This window comes from Bos indicus, chromosome 26, assembly GCF_029378745.1.
Source record: "Bos indicus isolate NIAB-ARS_2022 breed Sahiwal x Tharparkar chromosome 26, NIAB-ARS_B.indTharparkar_mat_pri_1.0, whole genome shotgun sequence".
NCBI classification, from domain to species: domain Eukaryota; kingdom Metazoa; phylum Chordata; class Mammalia; order Artiodactyla; family Bovidae; genus Bos; species Bos indicus.
In genome coordinates this window covers 37,097,065-37,116,770 of record NC_091785.1, presented here as the reverse complement: position 1 = coordinate 37,116,770, position 19,706 = coordinate 37,097,065, and the positions used below count along the sequence as shown (strand labels likewise).

Genomic DNA, 19,706 nt, shown 5'->3' with positions numbered 1-19,706 from the left:
CTTTCTTTGAATAAGCTGCTTAGAAACAGTGTGTCCTACAGTTTCATCTGATTTTTCATTTTATTTCACTTTTCTACTAGAGCATATACCAAGCGTTTAATTAAATTTTTTTCTCTGTTAACAGAGTAATTTATTAACTTTTGGTATAATGATCAGGAAGAAACAGTTTAATACATATAATTGGTATAATAGTCCCTATATTTTATTTTATACTTCAGATTACTTATTTTTGGATCTTATGACACTGAAGCAAATATTCATTGCACACTTGAACTGAGTACTGGTGTTTGGGAAGAAAAGCAAAGGAGTTCTATTAAGACGGTAAGATAAATTTGCTTAGTTTTACATCTGTATGAAGTTTATATTCTTATAAGTGTTTTTTTAATATTTCTGTATCGAGTTATTTTTAGTCATTTGCAAATAATTATGAACAGCTCTTATTTGTCTTTTTGTAATGCATCCATAATAAAATGAATCACTTAAAGCTATAATATTAATTGCTTGCTTGCATCAAAAACCTTGTTTGACTAATTTCATAACTTTAGTTGTTTCATAGTTGTGGGATCAGAGGGAAATAATTCTGAAAACATTGAAAAGTATGTACATTCAGAGCATTCATTCATTCATTCATTCATCGGATATTTTGTGAGCACTTACTTTGTACCAGGCACTGTGTTAGCTGCTGGGGAAACAGTCTCTTGTCTCTCAAGACAAGAGACCCTGTTTTGGTTGTGCTGTCCCGGGGAGAGGTTTGATACTCGTCTGCCTGCACAGACAAAGAATTACAAGAGGACAGGGGTAAACCTGCAGAGAGATCAGATCAGTTAAGAGGCATTTAGGGGAGGCGTTGGCTACTTTAACTAGGTGGTAGCCAAGGCGATGGAAAGAAGAGAATGGATTTGGGACCTACATGGCATCCGGTCCCACCACTTCATGGGAAATAGATGGGGAAACAGTGGAAACAGTGTCAGACTTTATTTTTCTGAGCTCCAAAATCACTACAGATGGTGACTGCAGCCATGAAATTAAAAGATGCTTACTCCTTGGAAGGACATTTATGACCAACCTAGATAGCATATTCAAAAGCAGAGACATTACTTTGCCAACAAAGGTTCGTCTAGTCAAGGCTATGGTTTTTCCAGTGGTCATGTACGGATGTGAGAGTTGAACTGTGAAGAAGGCTGAGTGCTGAAGAATTGATGCTTTTGAACTGTGGTGTTGGAGAAGACTCTTGAGAGTCCCTTGGACTGCAAGGAGATCCAACCAGTCCAATTTGAAGGAGATCAGCCCTGGGATTTCTTTGGAAGGAATGATGCTAAAGCTGAAACTCCAGTACTTTGGCCACCTCATGCGAAGAGTTGACTCATTGGAAAAGACTCTGATGCTGGGAGGGATTGGGGGCAGGAGGAAAAGGGGACGACAGAGGATGAGATGGCTGGATGGCATCACTGACTCAATGGAAGTGAGTCTCAGTGAACTCTGGGAGTTGGTGATGGACAGGGAGGCCTGGCGTGCTGCGATTCATGGGGTCGCAAAGAGTCAGACACGACTGAGCGACTGATCTGATCTGATTTGGTGTGTGAAGGACTTGGAGTTCTGGTTCCTTTTTTGATCTCTCTCAAAAGAACCTGTCACCTAAATTGCAAAGAGTTTGAAAAAACTGTAAAAGCATTTTTAAAATATTTTAAGTGCTATAATTAAAAATAAAAACAGTGCTTTAATCTCATTATGTTTTATTTGGACTTGTCTGTGTTCTTTGGGTTCCTAAATGAGTAAAAATTGTCACTAGTTATTAGCTAATTTGTTTTCAAAGTTAAGTTGGTGTTTTTGAATGTTCTGCATAGCAGTTTTAGTAGCAGTTATGTCTTGCTTCTAGGAATTTGCATGAATCTAGTAGTCTATTAAAGATTTCAGAACATTTATTCAAGATATTGTCTACAAAATTTCTTCATTAAGCCCATGAAGTTACACAATGAAAGTAGAATCCCAGAATTTTATGGCTGAAACAGAGAAGGAAAAAAAAGTCAGTGTCCTAAAGGGACCCTCAGACTGTTTAAAAAAAAAAAAAGGTTTATTTAGTTTACTAAGCATATACTGAGATATTATGGATTTAGTAATAATAAAATTGAAGAAAGTAGGGAAAACCACTAGACCATTCAGGTATGACCTAAATCAAATCCCTTATGATTATACAGTGGAAGTGAGAAATAGATTTAAGGGACTAGATCTGATAGACAGAGTGCCTGATGAACTATGGACTGAGGTTCATGACATTGTACAGGAGACAGGGATCAAGACCATCCCCGTGGAAAAGAAATGCAAAAAAGCAAAATGGCTGTCTGGGCAGGCCTTACAAATAGCTGTGAAGAGAAGAGAAGCGAAAAGCAAAGGAGAAAAGGAAAGATATAAACATCTGAATGCAGAGTTCCAAAGAATAGCAAGAAGAGATAAGAAAGCCTTCCTCATCGATCAATGCAAAGAAATAGAGGAAAACAGCAGAATGGAAAAGACTAGAGATCTCTTCAAGAAAATTAGAGATACCAAGGAAACATTTCATGCAAAGATGGGCTCGATAAAGGACAGAAATGGTATGGACTTAACAGAAGCAGAAGATATCAAGAAGAGGTGGCAAAAATACACAGAAGAACTATACAAAAAAGATCTGCACAACCCAGATAATCACGATGGTGTGATCACTGACCTAGAGCCAGACATCCTGGAATGTAAAGTCAAGGGGGCCTTAGAAAGCATCACTATGAACAAAGCTAGTGGAGGTGATAGAATTCCAGTTGAGCTATTTCAAATCCTGAAAGATGATGCTGTGAAAGTGCTGCACTCAATATGCCAGCACATTTGGAAAACTCAGCAATGGCCACAGGACTGGAAACAGTCAGTTTTCATCCCAATCCCAAAGAAAGGCAATGCCAAAGACTGCTCAAACTACTGCACAATTGCACTCATCTCACACGCTAGTAAAGTAATGCGCAAAATTCTCCAAGCCAGGCTTCAGCAGTACGTGAACCGTGAACTTCCAGATGTTCAAGCTGGTTTTAGAAAAGGCAGAGGAACCAGAGACCAAATTGCCAACATCCGCTGGATCATTGAAAAGCAAGAGTATTCCAGAAAAACATCTATTTCTGCCTTTATTGACTATGCCAAAGCCTTTGACTGTGTGAATCACAATAAACTGTGGAAAATTCTGAAAGAGATGGGAATACCAGACCACCTGATCTGCCTCTTGAGAAATTTGTATGCAGGTCAGGAAGCAACAGTTAGAACTGGACATGGAACAACAGACTCGTTCTAAATAGGAAAAGGAGTACGTCAAGGCTGTATATTGACACCCTGCTTATTTAACTTCTATGCAGAGTACATCATGAGAAATGCTGGGCTGGAAGAAGCACAAGCTAGAATCAAGATTGCCGGGAGAAATATCAATAACCTCAGATATGCAGATGACACCACCCTTATGGCAGAAAGTGAAGAGGAACTAAAAAGCCTCTTGATGAAGGTGAAAGAGGAGAGTGAAAAAGTTGGCTTAAAGCTCAACATTCAGAAAACTAAGATCATGGCATCTGGTCCCATCACTTCATGGGAAATAGATGGGGAAACAGTGGAAACAGTGTCAGACTTTATTTTTTGGGGCTCCAAAATCACTGCAGATGGTGACTGCAGCCATGAAATTAAAAGACACTTACTCCTTGGAAGAAAAGTTATGACCAACCTAGATAGCATATGGAAAAGCAGACATTACTTTGCCAACAAAGGTCCGTCTAGTCAAGGCTATGGTTTTTCCAGAGGTCATGTATGGATGTGAGAGTTGGACTGTGAAGAAAGGTGAGTGCCGAAGAATTGATGCTTTTGAACTGTAGTGTTGGAGAAGACTCTTGAGAGTCCCTTGGACTGCAAGGAGATCCAACCAGTCCAATCTAAAGGAGATCAGCCCTTGGATTTCTTTGGAAGGAATGATGCTAAAGCTGAAATTGCAGTACTTTGGCCACCTCATGCAAAGAGTTGACTCATTGGAGAAGACTCTGATGCTGGGAGGGATTGAGGGCAGGAGGAGGAGGGGATGACAGAGGATGAGATGGCTGGATGGCATCACTGACTCAATGGACGTGAGTCTGAGTGAACTCCGGAAGCTGTTGATGGACAGGGAGGCCTGGCGTGCTGCGATTCATGGGGTCGCAAAGAGTCGAACATGACTGACCACCTGAACTGAACTGAACTGAACTGAGTAATAAAATTCCAAGAGTGCTTTTGGAACCCCAGACTGCTCCAAAGTTACTTTTAGTCTGTTTTAAGGTAAGATCTGTTTAGTACATCAGTAGTTTTTTGCAGGAATGAATTGTGTTTTTAAAGTTGTGTTTAATAAGTTAGATATTCAGCTGTTCACATTTAACTCTTGGTGGCAGTATAACTAATCCTATGATTATTATTTGGTAGCCAGTATTTAAGAAAGCTTTCTCTTTTGTCTTCATTATACTAGTGAATAAGTACTTTTGAACTGTACTACCTAGCTGTTTCACAGTAGCAGTAGGGGTACTTTTTGGAATTTCTAGAATAGTTTGTTATTCTTCATAGCATTTTAAAAAAGAGTTCTCAATTTTTTAAAGAGGTACATAAACATATTACCATGCTTTCAAAAATTTTGACTTTTAATGGTTATGTGGTATTTTTATGGATGTCCCTTTGACTTTTGAATTGTTGCCAGCTTCTCTATGTAGTAATTGTGAACATTCTTATGTAAAAAAATTGAGCACTGTGAAATTCTTTTGGAATAATTTCAATGAGTATGGGAAAGGAGGGAGAAATAAAGCTGAAAAGGGAGGATGGGCTGACCCCCGGAGTTTGAATATGTGAAAGTAATTGGGAGCATAGGATTTGGGACATGGGAATGCAGTCCATAGGGCTGCAAAGAGCTGGACACGACTGAAGGACTGAACTGAACTGAACTGAGTGACAGGGTCAAAATAGTTTTTTATAGGAAAACCTCCCCTTTCTCTTGTGGTTGTTCATGCCACCTTTCCTTTGTACATCTCAAACAATTTGAAGCAACTTCTCAGAGAAAATAGCCAGGTTTACAGTTTGTTCTCAAATAAATAAATATGTGAAAACCAGCATTGTTTTGTCTAGATATGAAAGGGTCCTAATTTGCCACTGCTGTTGGCATTTTCAGTTTCCTTTATTATACTTGCAAAGATATGAGATTAGACAGCTTTAATATTTTGTAGCAAAGGTTACTGAAACTTTAATCTTGAGTCATAATTTTAGATCTTAGCATATGTCATAGGTAGTTTTGGGGAAGGAATTCTAGGTTAGTAATTACATCTGGTGTCAAAAATGGCAGCAGCACTGAAGTGTCTTCAGGCATTAAATCACGTGTCTGAATTCAATAACCCTAGGGAGGAGAATCACAGTGTTTCTCAAGACTACGTAAAGCATTACAGAATAGGATTTGATAATTTGAGATACATTGCAAATTTGGCTAGAAAAAAGTTTATCATTAAAAAATAAATGTGCTAAAAAAAGTATTTGAAAGAAACTTAATTACATGTTTTAAATATGCCTTTGAGTTTTTCAAACCTTTTTTTTTTTTTTTTTTAATGAATTTTATTTATTTATTTGGCTGCTCTGGGTCTTAGTTGTAGCATGTGGGATCTAGCTCCCTGACCAGGGATCAAACCTGGGCCCCCTGCACTGGGAGCTCAGAGTCTTAGCCACTGGACCACCAGGGAAGTCCCTCAACCCTTTTTTTAAAGTGTAATGTACCTTATGCTCTTAAGTTGGGTAAGATCAATAATAAATGGAAAGTTTTGAATTTTTGGTATTTGCACAGAAATTGGAGCTGGCGATGGAAGTGGAACAGTTGTAATGCAATAGGTTTAAGTCCTAGCTAAATCTAATGAATAGTGGCTTAAGTAAGAAAAGAACTTAATTGTCTTGTGAAATTTTTCTTAATTTGGGATGTCAGAGAATAATTTAAAAGAATAATTTAATAAATACCCTGCATAGAAGCTACTTCCTACCATATTAGAAATCTGAGGAAAGTTTGGATCAAAATCAGACACTCATTTCGGTGCCCTGTTTGTTAGCTTATTTGCACAATAAAAGAGCTCATAGGGTAAATGAAGTACTTTATGGTAGCCTTTGTTCTTTAAAAATAATAAGTAAAGATCCTCATGAGATAGAATGAAGAATAAATTGGAAATTAGGCTTAAACAAAAATTAGAGGATCATCTTGCAAGTGATGACAGTGTCAATACTAAAAATGTATTTACTTGCACCAGAAGAGACAGGACACTTTATGATTTATTTCAGTCTGTTGCACTATACAGGTTTGATGACGATAGTTTGCTTTTTTACTAAGGAACAAATTTAAGGAGTTTTCAGATTTTAAAAAAGTTTCAGGCCATGATATTTCAGTAGGAAACGATGAAGACAACAGTATAGCTCAGCTCTATTGACAATACAGTTAACCTGACATCTATTAAACATGGAACTTCGCAGGTGGTGCTAGTGATAAAGAACCTACCCACCAATGCAGGAAACCTAAGACACACTGGTTCAATCCCTGGGTCCGGAAGATCCCCTGGAGAAGGGCATGGCAACCCACCCTAGTATTCTTGCCTGCAGAATCCCATGGGCAGAGGAGCTAAGCAGGCTATGGTCCATAGGGTTGCAAAGAGTCAGACATGACTGAAGCAACTTAACATATACACATATTAAACATATTGATCACACATAATCATTATTGTGTGCATGGTAAAGCAAACAGATCTCATAAATGTCACTTAGACATACATGGTTTTAAAGAAGGAGAGATCTTGAGTCTTACCCTCCCAGAATTAGAGCTCACTCATCCTTGACCACCCACTTGCTTTACCCTTATTCCTGGACATAAGATAGGTTATCTGTAAATACTCTTTTCTTTTACTCTCTCTCAACTATCCTGTCCGTGCCGTCCATGTCTTCTCTTCCATCAGTTATCTAAACTGCCACTGGAGTCTTCAAACATTGTTTTATTCTTGGTGCAACGTGAAATTCTTGAGGCCATTTGGGGAGAAGAGAAGAAGGCACCATGAAAATGAGCTGTGGAACCTCTGAATGTGGAAATTCTGGGGTTGAGGGAAAAGCAGCGGGGGCCTTTTGGCACCCGGCTGTTCAGTCTAGCTTTCCCTTGTTCTCCATTTTGAATAAAAATATGAAAGGAGTTTTAATTTTTAAAACAAGATTTTTAATGTACATTTTTGATACTAGCCCTATTCCCTCTCCTTCCAGTCTACCAGACTATGCCCTGAGACCCTTGATAGCAATTGTCTCTTGTAAGATTTAAGTTTTCCCTTCTCTAATTAGAGATAGAAGGTTAAAAATCTAAATAACTGTTAAGGCAGTCCATCCACATAAATATGTCATTATCAAACAGGAAGAAAGAATATCGATTTCTTCCTTTGAGGTGATGAAGAATTAGCAAGGAATCTTCTCTGGATATATAGTAGATGGACAAGAGAGAGCTACTGTTACAGTCACATGTTCAGTATGAAAAGCAGAAGAACTTAATGTCTTATTAAGCACTTATGTAGCCCAGTATGTAGATGCCATAGAGAACCATTAAAGACATTAGGAGATGTCATGACATTTCAGATTTGTCTGAAAAATAAGAAGTAATAAATTCCTGAAAAGCATTCTGCTAACCACTTGGGGAGAGTCCATAAATAATAATTTGAAACTCTTAATCAGAACAAATGTATTCCTTTTAGAGGGTTATGTGTTGTCAGCTGGCACCTTGAAATTGGCCACTGCTCTAAGAAGGGCTTTAGATAGGATCAGCCACATCCAAAATCATGAAGTCAGAAGTCATCTAGAGTCTAGACTTTATCTTTTTGTTTTACTTGATTGGTACTTTTCCTTCTCTCTACTACCGCTTCCCTATCAAAACCTCATTTTTTAAAAGGATTTGATTCTGAGAGATAAATAATTCATATCAGATTCCCTTTCATTTTCTTTTAACCTACCCTTAGAATTAGACCCCCAGTTCGATTCCTGGGTCAGGAAGATCTGCTGGAGAAGGAATAGGCTACCCACTCCAGTGTTCTTGGGTTTCCCTTGTGACTCAGCTGGTAAAAAATAATGCCTGCAATGCAGGACACCTGGGTTCAATCCCTGGGTTGGGAAGATCCCCTGGAGAAGGGAAAGGCTACCCACTCCAGTATTCTGGCCTAGAGAATTCCATGGACTGTATAGTCCATAGGGTCTCAAAAAGTTGGACACAACCGAGTGACTTTGACTTTGACTAGAATTAGAGAAACATTTGACGAGATGATGCCTACTTTCTAAGAATTGTCAGTGTAGGAAAAGAAACATGTAAACCAAATATGTCACGTAAGTAACACTTCAGAGTCTACGAAATACTGGATTCTTTTACCATATATAAAGAACCAAAGTCTTTTTGCCCATAGGATCTGTTCTTGTTCCCTCAAATCCCACTACCTCTTAACAAAAATTAGACTGTGTGTGGTAGTTTGATAATTAGGAGACAATTCGGGAGTGGTGTTAGTGGGATTATTTTAGACCAGAGGCAAGGAGAACTTTGAGACTGTGGGGAGATGGAAGTTGAGTGGAAGAGCCTTCCTAATAAGGTCAGCCATGTTTAATTGCCAAAGATTGAGCTTGATAATCTGCCTTAATATAGACTCCAGTGAATCTGCTACTGGAGATCAGTGGAGAAATATCTCTAGAAAGAATGAAGAGACAGAGCCAAAACAAAAACAACACCCAGTTGGGGATGTGACTGGTGATAGAAGCAAAGTCCAATGCTATAAAAAGCAATATTGCATAGGAATCTGGAAGGTTAGGTCCGTGAATCAACACAAATTAAAAGTGGTCAAACAGGAGATGGCAAGAGTGAACGTCAACATTCTAGGAATCAGTGAACTAAGATGGACTGGAATGGGTGAATTTAACTCAGATGCCCATTATATCTACGACTATGGGCAAGAATCCCTTAGAAGAAATGGAGTAGCCATCATAGTCAACAAAAGAGTCCAAAATGCACTACTTGGATGCAATCTCAAAAACAATAGAATGATTTCTGTTCGTTTCCAAGGCAAACCATTCAATATCACCACAATCCAAGTCTGTGCCCTGAGTAGTAATGCTGAAGAAGCCGAAGTTGAACAGTTCTATGAATACCTACAAGACCTTTTAGAACTAACACCCCAAAAAGATGTCCTTTTTATCATGGGTGACTGGAATGCAAAAGTAGGAAGTCAAGGGATACCTGGAGTAACAGGCAAATTTGGCCTTGGAGTACAGAATGAAGCAGGGCAAAGGCTACTAGAGGTTTGCCAAGAGAATGCACTGGTCATAGCAAACACCCTCTTCCAACAACACAAGAGAAGACTCTACACATAGACATCACCAGATGATCAACACTGATATTAGATTGATTATATTATTTGCAGCCAAAGATGGAGAGGCTCTATACAGTCAGCAAAAACAAGACCGGGAGCTGACTGTGGCTCAGATCATGAACTCCTAATTGCCAAATTCAGACTTAAATTGAAGAAAGTAGGGAAAACCACTAGACCATTCAGGAATGACCTAAATCAAATCCCTTATGATTATACAGTGGAAGTGACAAATAGATTCAAGGGATTAAATCTGATAGAGTGCTTGAAGAACTATGGACGGAAGTTTGTGACATTATACAGGAGACAGTGATCAAGACTATCCCCAAGAAAAAGAAATGCAAAAAAGCAAAATGGCTGTGTGAGGAGGCCTTACAAATAGCTGTGAAAAGAAGAAAACCAAAAAACAAAGGAGAGAAGGAAAGATATACCCATGTGAATGCAGAATTTCAAAGACTAACAAGGAGAGGTAAGAAAGCCTTCCTCAGTGATCAGTGCAAAGAAATAGAGGAAAGCAATAGAATGAGAAAGACTAGAGATCTCTTCAAGAAAATTAGAGATACCAAGGGAACATTTCATGCAAAGATGGGCACAATAAAGGACAGAAATGTATGGACCTAACAGAAGCAAGGAGATCCAACCAATCCATCCTAAAGGAGATCAGTCCTGGGTGTTTATTGGAGGGACTGATGGTGAAGCTGAAACTCCAATACTTTGGCCACCTCATGTGAAGTGTTGACTCATTGGAAAAGACCCTGATGCTTGGAGGGATTGAGGGCAGGAGGAGAAGGGGACGACAGAGGATGAGATGGCTGGATGGCATCATTGACTTGATGGACGTAAGTCTGAGTGAACTCCGGGAGTTGATGATGGACAGGGAGGCCTGGCGTGCTGTGATTCATGGCATCGCAAAGAGTCGGACACGACTGAGCGACTGAACTGAACTGAACAGAAGCATAAGATATTAAGAAGAGGTGGCAAGAATACACAGAAGATCTGTACAAAATAGATCTTCATGACTCAGATAACCACAATGGTGTGACCACTGACCTAGAGCCAGACATCCTGGAATATGAAGTCAAGTGGGCCTTAGAAAGCATCACTATGAACAAAGCTAGTGGAGATGATGGAATTCCAGTTGAGCTATTTCAGATCCCAAAAGATGATGCTGTGAAAGTGCTGCACTCAATATCCCAGCAAATTTGGAAATCTCAGCAGTGGCCACAGGACTGGAAACGGTCAGTTTTCATTCCAATCCCAAAGAAAGGCAGTGCCAAGGAATGCCCAAACTAGCGCACAATTGGACTCATCTCACACGCTAGTAAAGTAATGCTCAAAATTCTCCAAGCCAGACTTCAACAGTACATGAACTATGAACTTACAGGTATTCAAGCTGGATTTAGAAAATGCAGAGGAACCAGAGATCAAATTGCCAACATCTGTTGGATTATCGTAAAAGCAAGAGAGTTCCAGAAAAACATCTATTTCTGCTTTATTGACTGTGCCAAAGCCTTTGACTGTGTGGATCACAATAAACTATGGAAAATTCTGAAAGAGATGGAATACCAGACCACCTGACCTGCCTCTTGAGAAATCTGTATGCAGGTCAGGAAACAACAGTTACAATGACATGGAACAACAGACTGGTTCCAAATAGGGAAAGGAGTACGTCAAGGCTGTATATTGTCACCCTGCTTATTTGATTTATATGCAGAATACATCATGAGAAATGCTGGGATGGATGAAGCACAAGCTGGAATTAAGATTGGTGGGAGAGACATCAATAACCTCAGATATGCAGATGACACCACCCTTATGGCAGAAAGTGAAGAGGAACTCAAAAGCCTCTTGATGAAAGTGAAAGAGTAGAGTGAAAAAGTTGGTTTAAAACTCACCATTCCGAAAACTAAGATCATGGCATCTGGTCCAATCACTTTATGGCAAATAGATGGGGAAACTGTCCTAGACCTTATTTTGGGGGGCTCCAAAATCACTGCAGATGGTGACTGCAGCCATGAAATTAAAAGAGTCTTACTCTTTGGAAGAAAAGTTATGACCAACCTAGACAGCATATTCAAAAGCAGAGACATTGCTTTGCCAACAAAGGTCCGTCTAGTCAATACTATGGTTTTTCCAGTAGTCATGTATGGATGTGAGAGTTGAACTATAAAGAAAGCTGAGCACTGAACAATTGATGCCTTTGAACTGTGGTGTTGGAGAAGACTCTTGAGAGTCCATTGGACAGCAAGGAGATCCAACCAGTCCATCCTAAAGGAAATCAGTCCGGAATATTCATTGGAAGGACTGATGTTGAAGCTTAAACTCCAATACTTTGGCCACCTGATGTGAAGAATTGACTCATTAGAAAAGACACTGATGCTAGGAAAGATTGAAGGCGGGAGGAGAACTGGACGACAAAGGATAAGATGGTTGGATGGCATCACCGACTCTGTGGACATGAGTTTGAAGAAATTCCGGGAGTTGGTGATGGACAGGGACACCTGGTGTGCTGCAGTCCATGGAGACGCAAAGAGTCGGACACGACTGAGTGACTGAACTGAACGATTCTTCCTCTACTTCCAGAGTGAAGATTAGGGCCACTGAATACAGGAAGCATTTTGTAGAAGGAAGCTAGTCATTTGGGAGAAAATGCAATGTATATGGAAATCTTTCCTGTCTAGTATGAAGATGCTAAACAAACATAAAAGAAATGGAAACAGTAAATGCATTCTCAACTTTCAAAAAGCTTTTGATGAATATCCATACTATAGGTTCCCAAATCATCTAATTACTAGGAGAATATTTTGTCACAGATTTGCCTTAAGGATAAGGGGAAACAGGGTAAAAATGATTGGATGTAATATCCTGGATGATTGAGTTCAGGCCTTTGAAGAGTTTTCGCAAACAATAGCACTCTCCAATAGAAATAAAATGCATGCCACTTAAGGAATTTTAAATGTTCTTGTAGCCACGTTTGAAAAAGTAGAAATTAGCCAGTAAACAGTTTTAGTAATCTTTTATTTGACCCATAAACCTAAAACATTGTCATTTCCGCATAACATAAAATTTAAGGAGACTTTTTTTTTTATAGTCTTTGAAATGTGGTGCAGATTTTACAACTACAACAGATCACAATTCATCCTGGCCACATTTCAAGTGCTCAACCATGTGACTATATCTGACAACACAAATATAGAGAAAGCAGCTCAGCTTTGCACATATCATTAAACTTCTAGAATGTGCCCCGTTAAGAGGTACAGAATTGAGAATACGCTCTCAGGACAAATGTGTAAGAAAGAATTCCAAACTGTGCCTAAAATATGTGAAATCTAGGTTCCCTAAAGAAATAGACAGTTATATCGTACCTCCAAAACAAGACAGCTTTTCATTAGAGTGAGTGTCACAAAGTGAATATGCTTATTTTAAAGCTGTGAAATTCTCAGAATAAGTTGTTTGTACATTTCTGTTTTCTGTAATACTACAAATTTATATTTGCTAGATAATCTAGGGAGAAAGAACTAAAGTTTACATGGAAGTGAGGTAGCTATATAAAGATAAATGGATGGGAAAAAATTAATGTTCTTCAGCTGAAAAGACAAATGCGGGTGAATGATTAATGGAAGAATATAAATATAAAAAGTAAACAATAGAATGATCAAATTTACGGAGTCAAGGAACTAAGTCTATGGGTCTGTGAAGGTAAATCTCATAGCCCTGATGATAATCAGATGATAAATGCTGAAAGAAGGGTACTTAAAGGTCTCTGGTAACACTGCACACTGCGTACTTGCTGAGAGACCTTGCAGGAGCACAAATATGTTCTGTTCTGTTTACGCTATGTGTCCTGCACCTATTAGAATTCCTGGCATGTTGCAGTCGTTCGGTGAGTGTCCTGGAAGGGGACGAAGAGGATTGGCGGCCTTCATGGCTCCATACTTCTCACAGGACACAAACTCACTACACTCGTACCTTCTGCTGGAAAAATCTGCTTGATGCTCCAGCCTCTAGCCTCTGCTAATAATATTATAATTCCTCCCTATGTTCAGCAAGAGCTTCTAAAACTCCCCACAACTTAAAGGGAAGTAAGGCTAGTAAAATTTAGCTCCCACAGTGTTTCTTCCAAACTTTCAGCATGACTTAGTCACATTTCTGTCTCCTTTCTCCCTCAAGTCTATCTATGATGTATGTTTTAAGCAAATAAAAATATTTAGGTTAAGGGTAACCACAGATTTACTGCTCAGTATTCAAGAGGCCTGGTTTTTAGAGTGAGGAATTTACACATGTGGCACATAATAGTATAATGGCATTATTAAGAATACCAGAACTTCTTATCTAATGTGTGTAGTTCAACATATCCTGAAATAAAATGACTGGGATCTAAAATTTTACTTGCCTCGCTTCTTTCTTAGTTTTGGAGAGTTTTAGAAGTTCATGCTGAATATTATATGTCCATGAATTGTGTGTACATACAAACTGTCGAAAAGAGCTCCCTAAAGAACTGTGATTTTAAGTAAGAACATAAGAGACAAATTTATAAACACATTAAGGTGGATACATCAGAGCTGGCATTTTGGTGTGTTTGTTTAAGGCCAGATGCCTTGCAGATGGTATTTTTTGGTGCTCCTGTTTAACCATTTGCCATTTACAGTCTTAATCTTGTCGAAAGGAAGAGAAAGATTAAAACAAATAAAGCTTTTTTGAAAATGTCAGTTTTTATGAAAACTCTGCTTTAGTTCCATTTGATAATATTTATGAATTCAGTAGGGACTCAGTGAAATTTTAACCATATATAACCCTCTATAATTTGGCTTCTTAAATAAACTAAATACCTTTGAGCTTTAGTAGTAAATACTATTTAGCATTTCCACTTTTAAGTTCATCTTCGTTAGAAATGAAGGATGCAGTTTTCTGTCTCATGTTTTCTGTGTTTAATATGATTGTGAAATCCTGTGTAAAGAATAGGAATTTAGGTTAAAATACAGAAGTATCTCCAAATCAAGTCAGTATAAAGCATTGAGTATGAGAAAGAGGAAGGTGAGCATGAGGTGCAAGGCGATGAGAATGTGGTCCTTTCCTTCAAGGAGGAGGAAATAAGATCAGCAATATAATGAACATACCTGAATATTCATTGGAAGGACTGATGCTAAAGCTCCAATACTTTGGCCACCTGGTGCAAAGAGCTGACTCACTGGGAAAGACCCTGATGCTAGGAAAGATGGAAGGCAAAAAGAGAAGGGGGCAGCAGAGAATGACATGGTAAGATATCATCGCTGACTTAAGGGACATGAATTTGAGCAAACTCTAGGAGATAGTGAAGGACAGGGGAGCCTGGCTGCTGCAGTCCATGGGGTCACAAAGAGCTGGACACGACTTAGCAACTGAGCGACAACAACATGATGAGTGTCAGTATTCCTGTTAGCACATGAATGCTCGAAGAGAGTTTCGTGATGAAGTATTACAAGGTTCCATTGGAGGGTAAATAGCTTTCTTTTGGAAAACCAGGAAAGAATATTTTGAGGTGATATTTGAGCCAAGCTTCACAGTATATGTAGGATTTTGAAATGTAATAGGGAGGGCATTTAAGGGTGGAAAACATGGGGTAAATTCAAATAAATAGTATGAATGTTTGAGCATGTTTAGGATACATTGGGGGCTTCCCAGATGGCGCTAGTGGTAAAAAAAAAAAAAAAAAAAAAAAAAAACCGCCTGCCACTGCAGGAGACATAAAAAGACTTGGGTTCAATCCCTGGATCAGGAAGATCCCCTGGAGGAGAGCATGGCAATCCACTCCAGTGTTCTTGCAACCCACTCCCAGTATTCATGGGAGAATCCCATGGACAGAGGAGCCTTGTGGGTTACAGTCCATAGGGTCACAGAGAGTCGGACACAACTGAAGCAACTGAGTGAGTGAGCATGCACTGAGTCCTCCAGGTTGGCTAAAGAATTTGGTAATGCAGGTAGATCATGCAAAACAAGAGTAAAAGCAGTGGGATCATGTTAAATTTGACTTAACTCCCAGACAGCAGTTATGGAGGCTTTTAGAATGAAACTGATGTCAGCACAATCTTGATTTAAACAGACTTGGCTCTCACTTTGAGTCTTAGCTGTTTCACTTATTGGCAGGAGGATCTTAAAGTCCCCAAACCTATCTCATTCACAAGTATTTTATTTGTCTCTCAAATACTGCTCAGTCGTGTCCAACTCTTTGTGATCCCATGGACTGTAGGCTGCCCGGCTCCTCTGTCCATGGGATTCTCCAGGCAAGAATACTGAAGTGGGTTGCCCTTTCCTTCTCCAGGGAAACTTTGCTACCCAGGGATCGAACCCAGGTTTCCTGCAATTGCAGGCAGATTCTTTACTGACTGAACCAGTAGATAAATGCTGCTAAGTCACTTCAGTCATGTCTGACTCTATGTGATCCCATAGACAGTAGCCCACCAGGCTCCCCCGTCCCTGGGATTCTCCAAGCGAGAACACTGGAGTGGGTTGCCATTTCCTTCTCCAGTGCATGAAAGTGAAAAGTGAAAGTGAAGTCGCTCAGTCGCGTCTGACTCTTTGCGACCCCATGCACTGCAGCCCACCAGGCTCCACCGTCAATGAGATTTTCCAGGCAAGAGCACTGGAGTGGGGTGCCATTGTCTTCTCCTGTAGATAAATGAGATTCTGTATATTAAAATGCCTAGTACAGTATCTGGCATATAGTAGGTAATAAAATGTTCACTAAACCTGGCAGCAAATGGGTAAAAGCAAGGATGATTTGCAAGGGAAAGACTTGAAATAGAAGAGGTGAAGGGTAATGGAAGTCTGAAACAGAACAATGGTGCAAGTGGAAAACAGAATCAGAGTGGCTCAGATACCACTGGAAAATGGAGGGTTTTGGAGAATGAGAGAGAAAACCAGAAAGACAAGAGCCATGAGGAGGGTAAAGGAAGCGGAGAAAGGAGGTCTCCTTCTGGATGTGCTGAGTACACATCACTGTACCTGTAATGTGTTAGGGTATAGTGATGGTCAGAGGTCAGTCCGGAGATAATTTTTTTTTTAATGTGCTGCTTTGATTTATTGGTTTTTGTTCATTTGTTTTTAATATTTTCAGTGCTGTTGTTCAAAGTTTCAAAGTCTGGTAAGTTGAACACTTCATCAGGAATATCTCTTGTGGTTCAGCTGGTAAAGAATCTGCCTGCAATGCAGGACACCTAGGTTCAATCCCCAGGTTGGGAAGATCCCCTGGAGAAGGGAAAGGCTACCCACTCCAGTATTCTGGCCTGGAGAATTCCATGGACTGTACAGTCCATGGGGTTGCAAAGAATCGGACACAACTGAGCGACTTTCACTTCACTTCACTTCACTCTGTTTTTAGATTTCTTTATTCAAGGATAAAGAGAAGCAGAATGGTTTCGTAAAAGAATAGTATGAATCTAAAAAATTTTTTTAAAGAGCCTTTGAGAACACGTTAAGGAAATAATACTAATGAGACCTAAACACTGGTTTGGGGTCTTTTTTTATTAGAACTCTCCAGTTCACTGCAATCCAAGTAAAACTGATTTCCCAAGTTCTTACTTTGTCATGAACTAAAACATTCTGTTCAAGGCACAGTAGCACCTTCCCATAGACATCCACTTAGCCAGATAGCTCATTTTCTGAGTCATACACTCAGATGCAGGATACAGAACTAGGAAATCGACAGTTTAGAAAAGTGTTAGGTTTTATCAGAGATCCTGCAGTGTATTACAGCTCCTTGCCCACATGTGTTCAGTCCAGTGGTATTTAGGAGCAATAAGAAGATACCAGTGATTTCTCTGTGCCTCTTGGGATTTTAAGACACATGCATTAAATTCTTATAACAACTCCTCAAGGATAGGCACTATTATCATCTCCATTTTATGTATGAGGAAACTGAGGCACAGAGAGAAAGTAACTGACTCGGATCATCCAGCTAAGCAGATGGTAAGACAGTCTGCACACCCAGGCAGTGTGACTCCAGAGCTGGGGTTCTGCATTAGTGTGCCATCTCCATGAATGGTGGCTTCAGGTCCGGTTCTTCCACTCTAGTTCTGTGCCAGTGAACAAGTTATTTCATAATTCTAAAAAAGAAATACTAGTAATGGTTGGACACTTAGCCCAGTGTCATGGTAACTATAACAGTAACTATTATTATTGAACTTGACCCAAATGCCGCCTCTTTTGCACCAATGTCTTTAGTGCTATCTGATATTTTGTACATTCTTATAAATCCCCCTCTCCCTTTTAGATTCTTCCTATAAAAAGGTGAGGAGGACAAGGAAATAGCTTCCTGAAGGGATAGTATTGTTTTAAGAATTTCAGATGGTTACTTTTAAAAACATCTACAAGGTTTTTTAAAGGCTATTAGAAGAAAGATAGAGATCAACTAGCTATTGCTCATCACAGCTGATGATTATCTTTTGTAAACTGATCAGAACTTTGGGCTTCCCTGGTGGTGCTTGTGGTAAAGAACCCACCTGCCAATGCAGGAACCACAATGAGATACAGATTCGATCCCTGGGTTGGAAAGATCCCCTGGAGGAAGGTATGGCAACCCACTGCAGTATTCTTGCTTGGAGAATCCTTGGACAGAGGAGCCTGACAGGCCACAGTCCATGGGGTCACAAAGAGTTGGACATGACTGATGTGACTTAGCATACGTATGAGAATGTTGTCACAAGTCTAAGTAGGAAACCATTGAGCATAAGGAAGTAGGTGTCATGAAGCAGAGTTTTAGTTTTTGTTACACTCATTTGTGAGGTTGGAGGATATTTGTGTATTTTAACAGTAAAATCAATAATTTATATAAGATAAAATTGATATATGTTTGGAAATTGGTATGAGCTTTCTTTTTTTGCCCATATTAAAAAAAAAAGAGAGAGAGAAAGCTATAAATAAAGCTGTAAAAGCCAGCCATATTCCTACTTTCCAAAGAAACCACTAATAACTTTTAAGAAGAACTTTATAGATACAAGCATATACACACAGGTATTATATGGTTCTGTAAATAAGAATAAAATGAAATTGTATATTTTATAACCTACTTTTTTCCCAACTTAGCAATATACCAAGGGCATATTTTTTATCTCAATACATGTGTTATTTTTTTTAATGTCTGCATGATACTCCACCGTGTACTATAATCTATTTAACCAATCATTTATTGGTAAACATTTGGACTTTTTCGATTTTTTGATGTTGTAGAGAATACATAATGGCTGTGTGTGTATATGTATGTATGTATTCACACACATTCATTAAGTCATGGTTTGGCACACTTTTTCTATAAAGGGCCAGATGGGAAATATTTTAAGCTTTGTGGGCAAGATGATAAGTCTCAGAACTACTCAACTCACCTGTTTAATGCTAAAGCAGCCAGAGACAATACATAAACAAATTCTTGTGGCTGTTTTCCAATAAAACTTTTTTAGAAATAACTGTAGTTTGCTGACCGCTGATCTAAATGATTCCTTGATCAAAGATTATCCCAAAAAAGAAAAGCTTTTAGTAGGTATTTCAAAATTGCATCCCAGCTATTATCAAGGCTATAAATTAGATAATAGTATTATATCAATGTTAATCTTCTGACCTTGATAACTGTGCTGTGGTTACATAACAAAATGTCCTTGTTAGGAAATACACAGTCAAATATTTAATGCTGAGGGGACATCATGCCTGCAGCTCATTTTCAACTGGTTCATGAAAAAATAGGAGAGAGGAAAAAAGTAGGAAAACATTAATAATTGGTAAGTCTGGATTTAGGATGAATTGAAACCCTTAGTACAATGTTTCTGTATGTTTGAAATTATTTCAAAATAAATAATGGTCCAGCTCTAAAGCTCTCATACTTTCTTAGTGAGGTGTAAATCACCGTGCAGAAGGATGGTTGACAGTATATGGAGCTACGAGTTGACTTGGTGATTCAGAATCAGCTGTTTCTGTTTGACAAAGGGATTAAAAAGGGCAGAAATGTTCCACTGCATTGTTTCTGCAACAGCTCAGACTTGATGTACTTTTCAGAGCTTTTTATTTCACTGGAATGGTTGTGTAAAACTTATGTTTGTGTCAGATCAAAATATTAATGCAGACTTCAATCACGTTTAAAAAGAAAGAGAAGAAACCTAGGGTATGGCAAGGTAATCATTTGGCTCAGCTTGCTTTCCTAAGAGCCTTTGAACCTGGGCAAAGGGTCATTATTATTCTTTGGATCTCTTAGGTCAGTTGTATTTTTATAATGGACTTTTTTTCTCAGCATATCTGTACATCTTTGTTGTCTCTCAGATGAGGCAATGAAAG

The 19,706-nt window shown here is 39.0% G+C and overlaps 1 protein-coding gene across 2 annotated transcripts in view; it reads left to right on the top strand.

Moving 5' to 3' along the window:
* PDZD8 (PDZ domain containing 8) overlaps positions 1-19,706 on the top strand; it is an 84,802-nt gene that overhangs the window by 42,136 nt on the left and 22,960 nt on the right. For both annotated transcript variants that reach the window (XM_070780918.1, XM_019988721.2), the window contains one exon: positions 219-321. In XM_070780918.1, the coding sequence (XP_070637019.1) occupies positions 219-321 (103 nt within the window). The remainder of the gene's footprint in view (positions 1-218; positions 322-19,706) is intronic.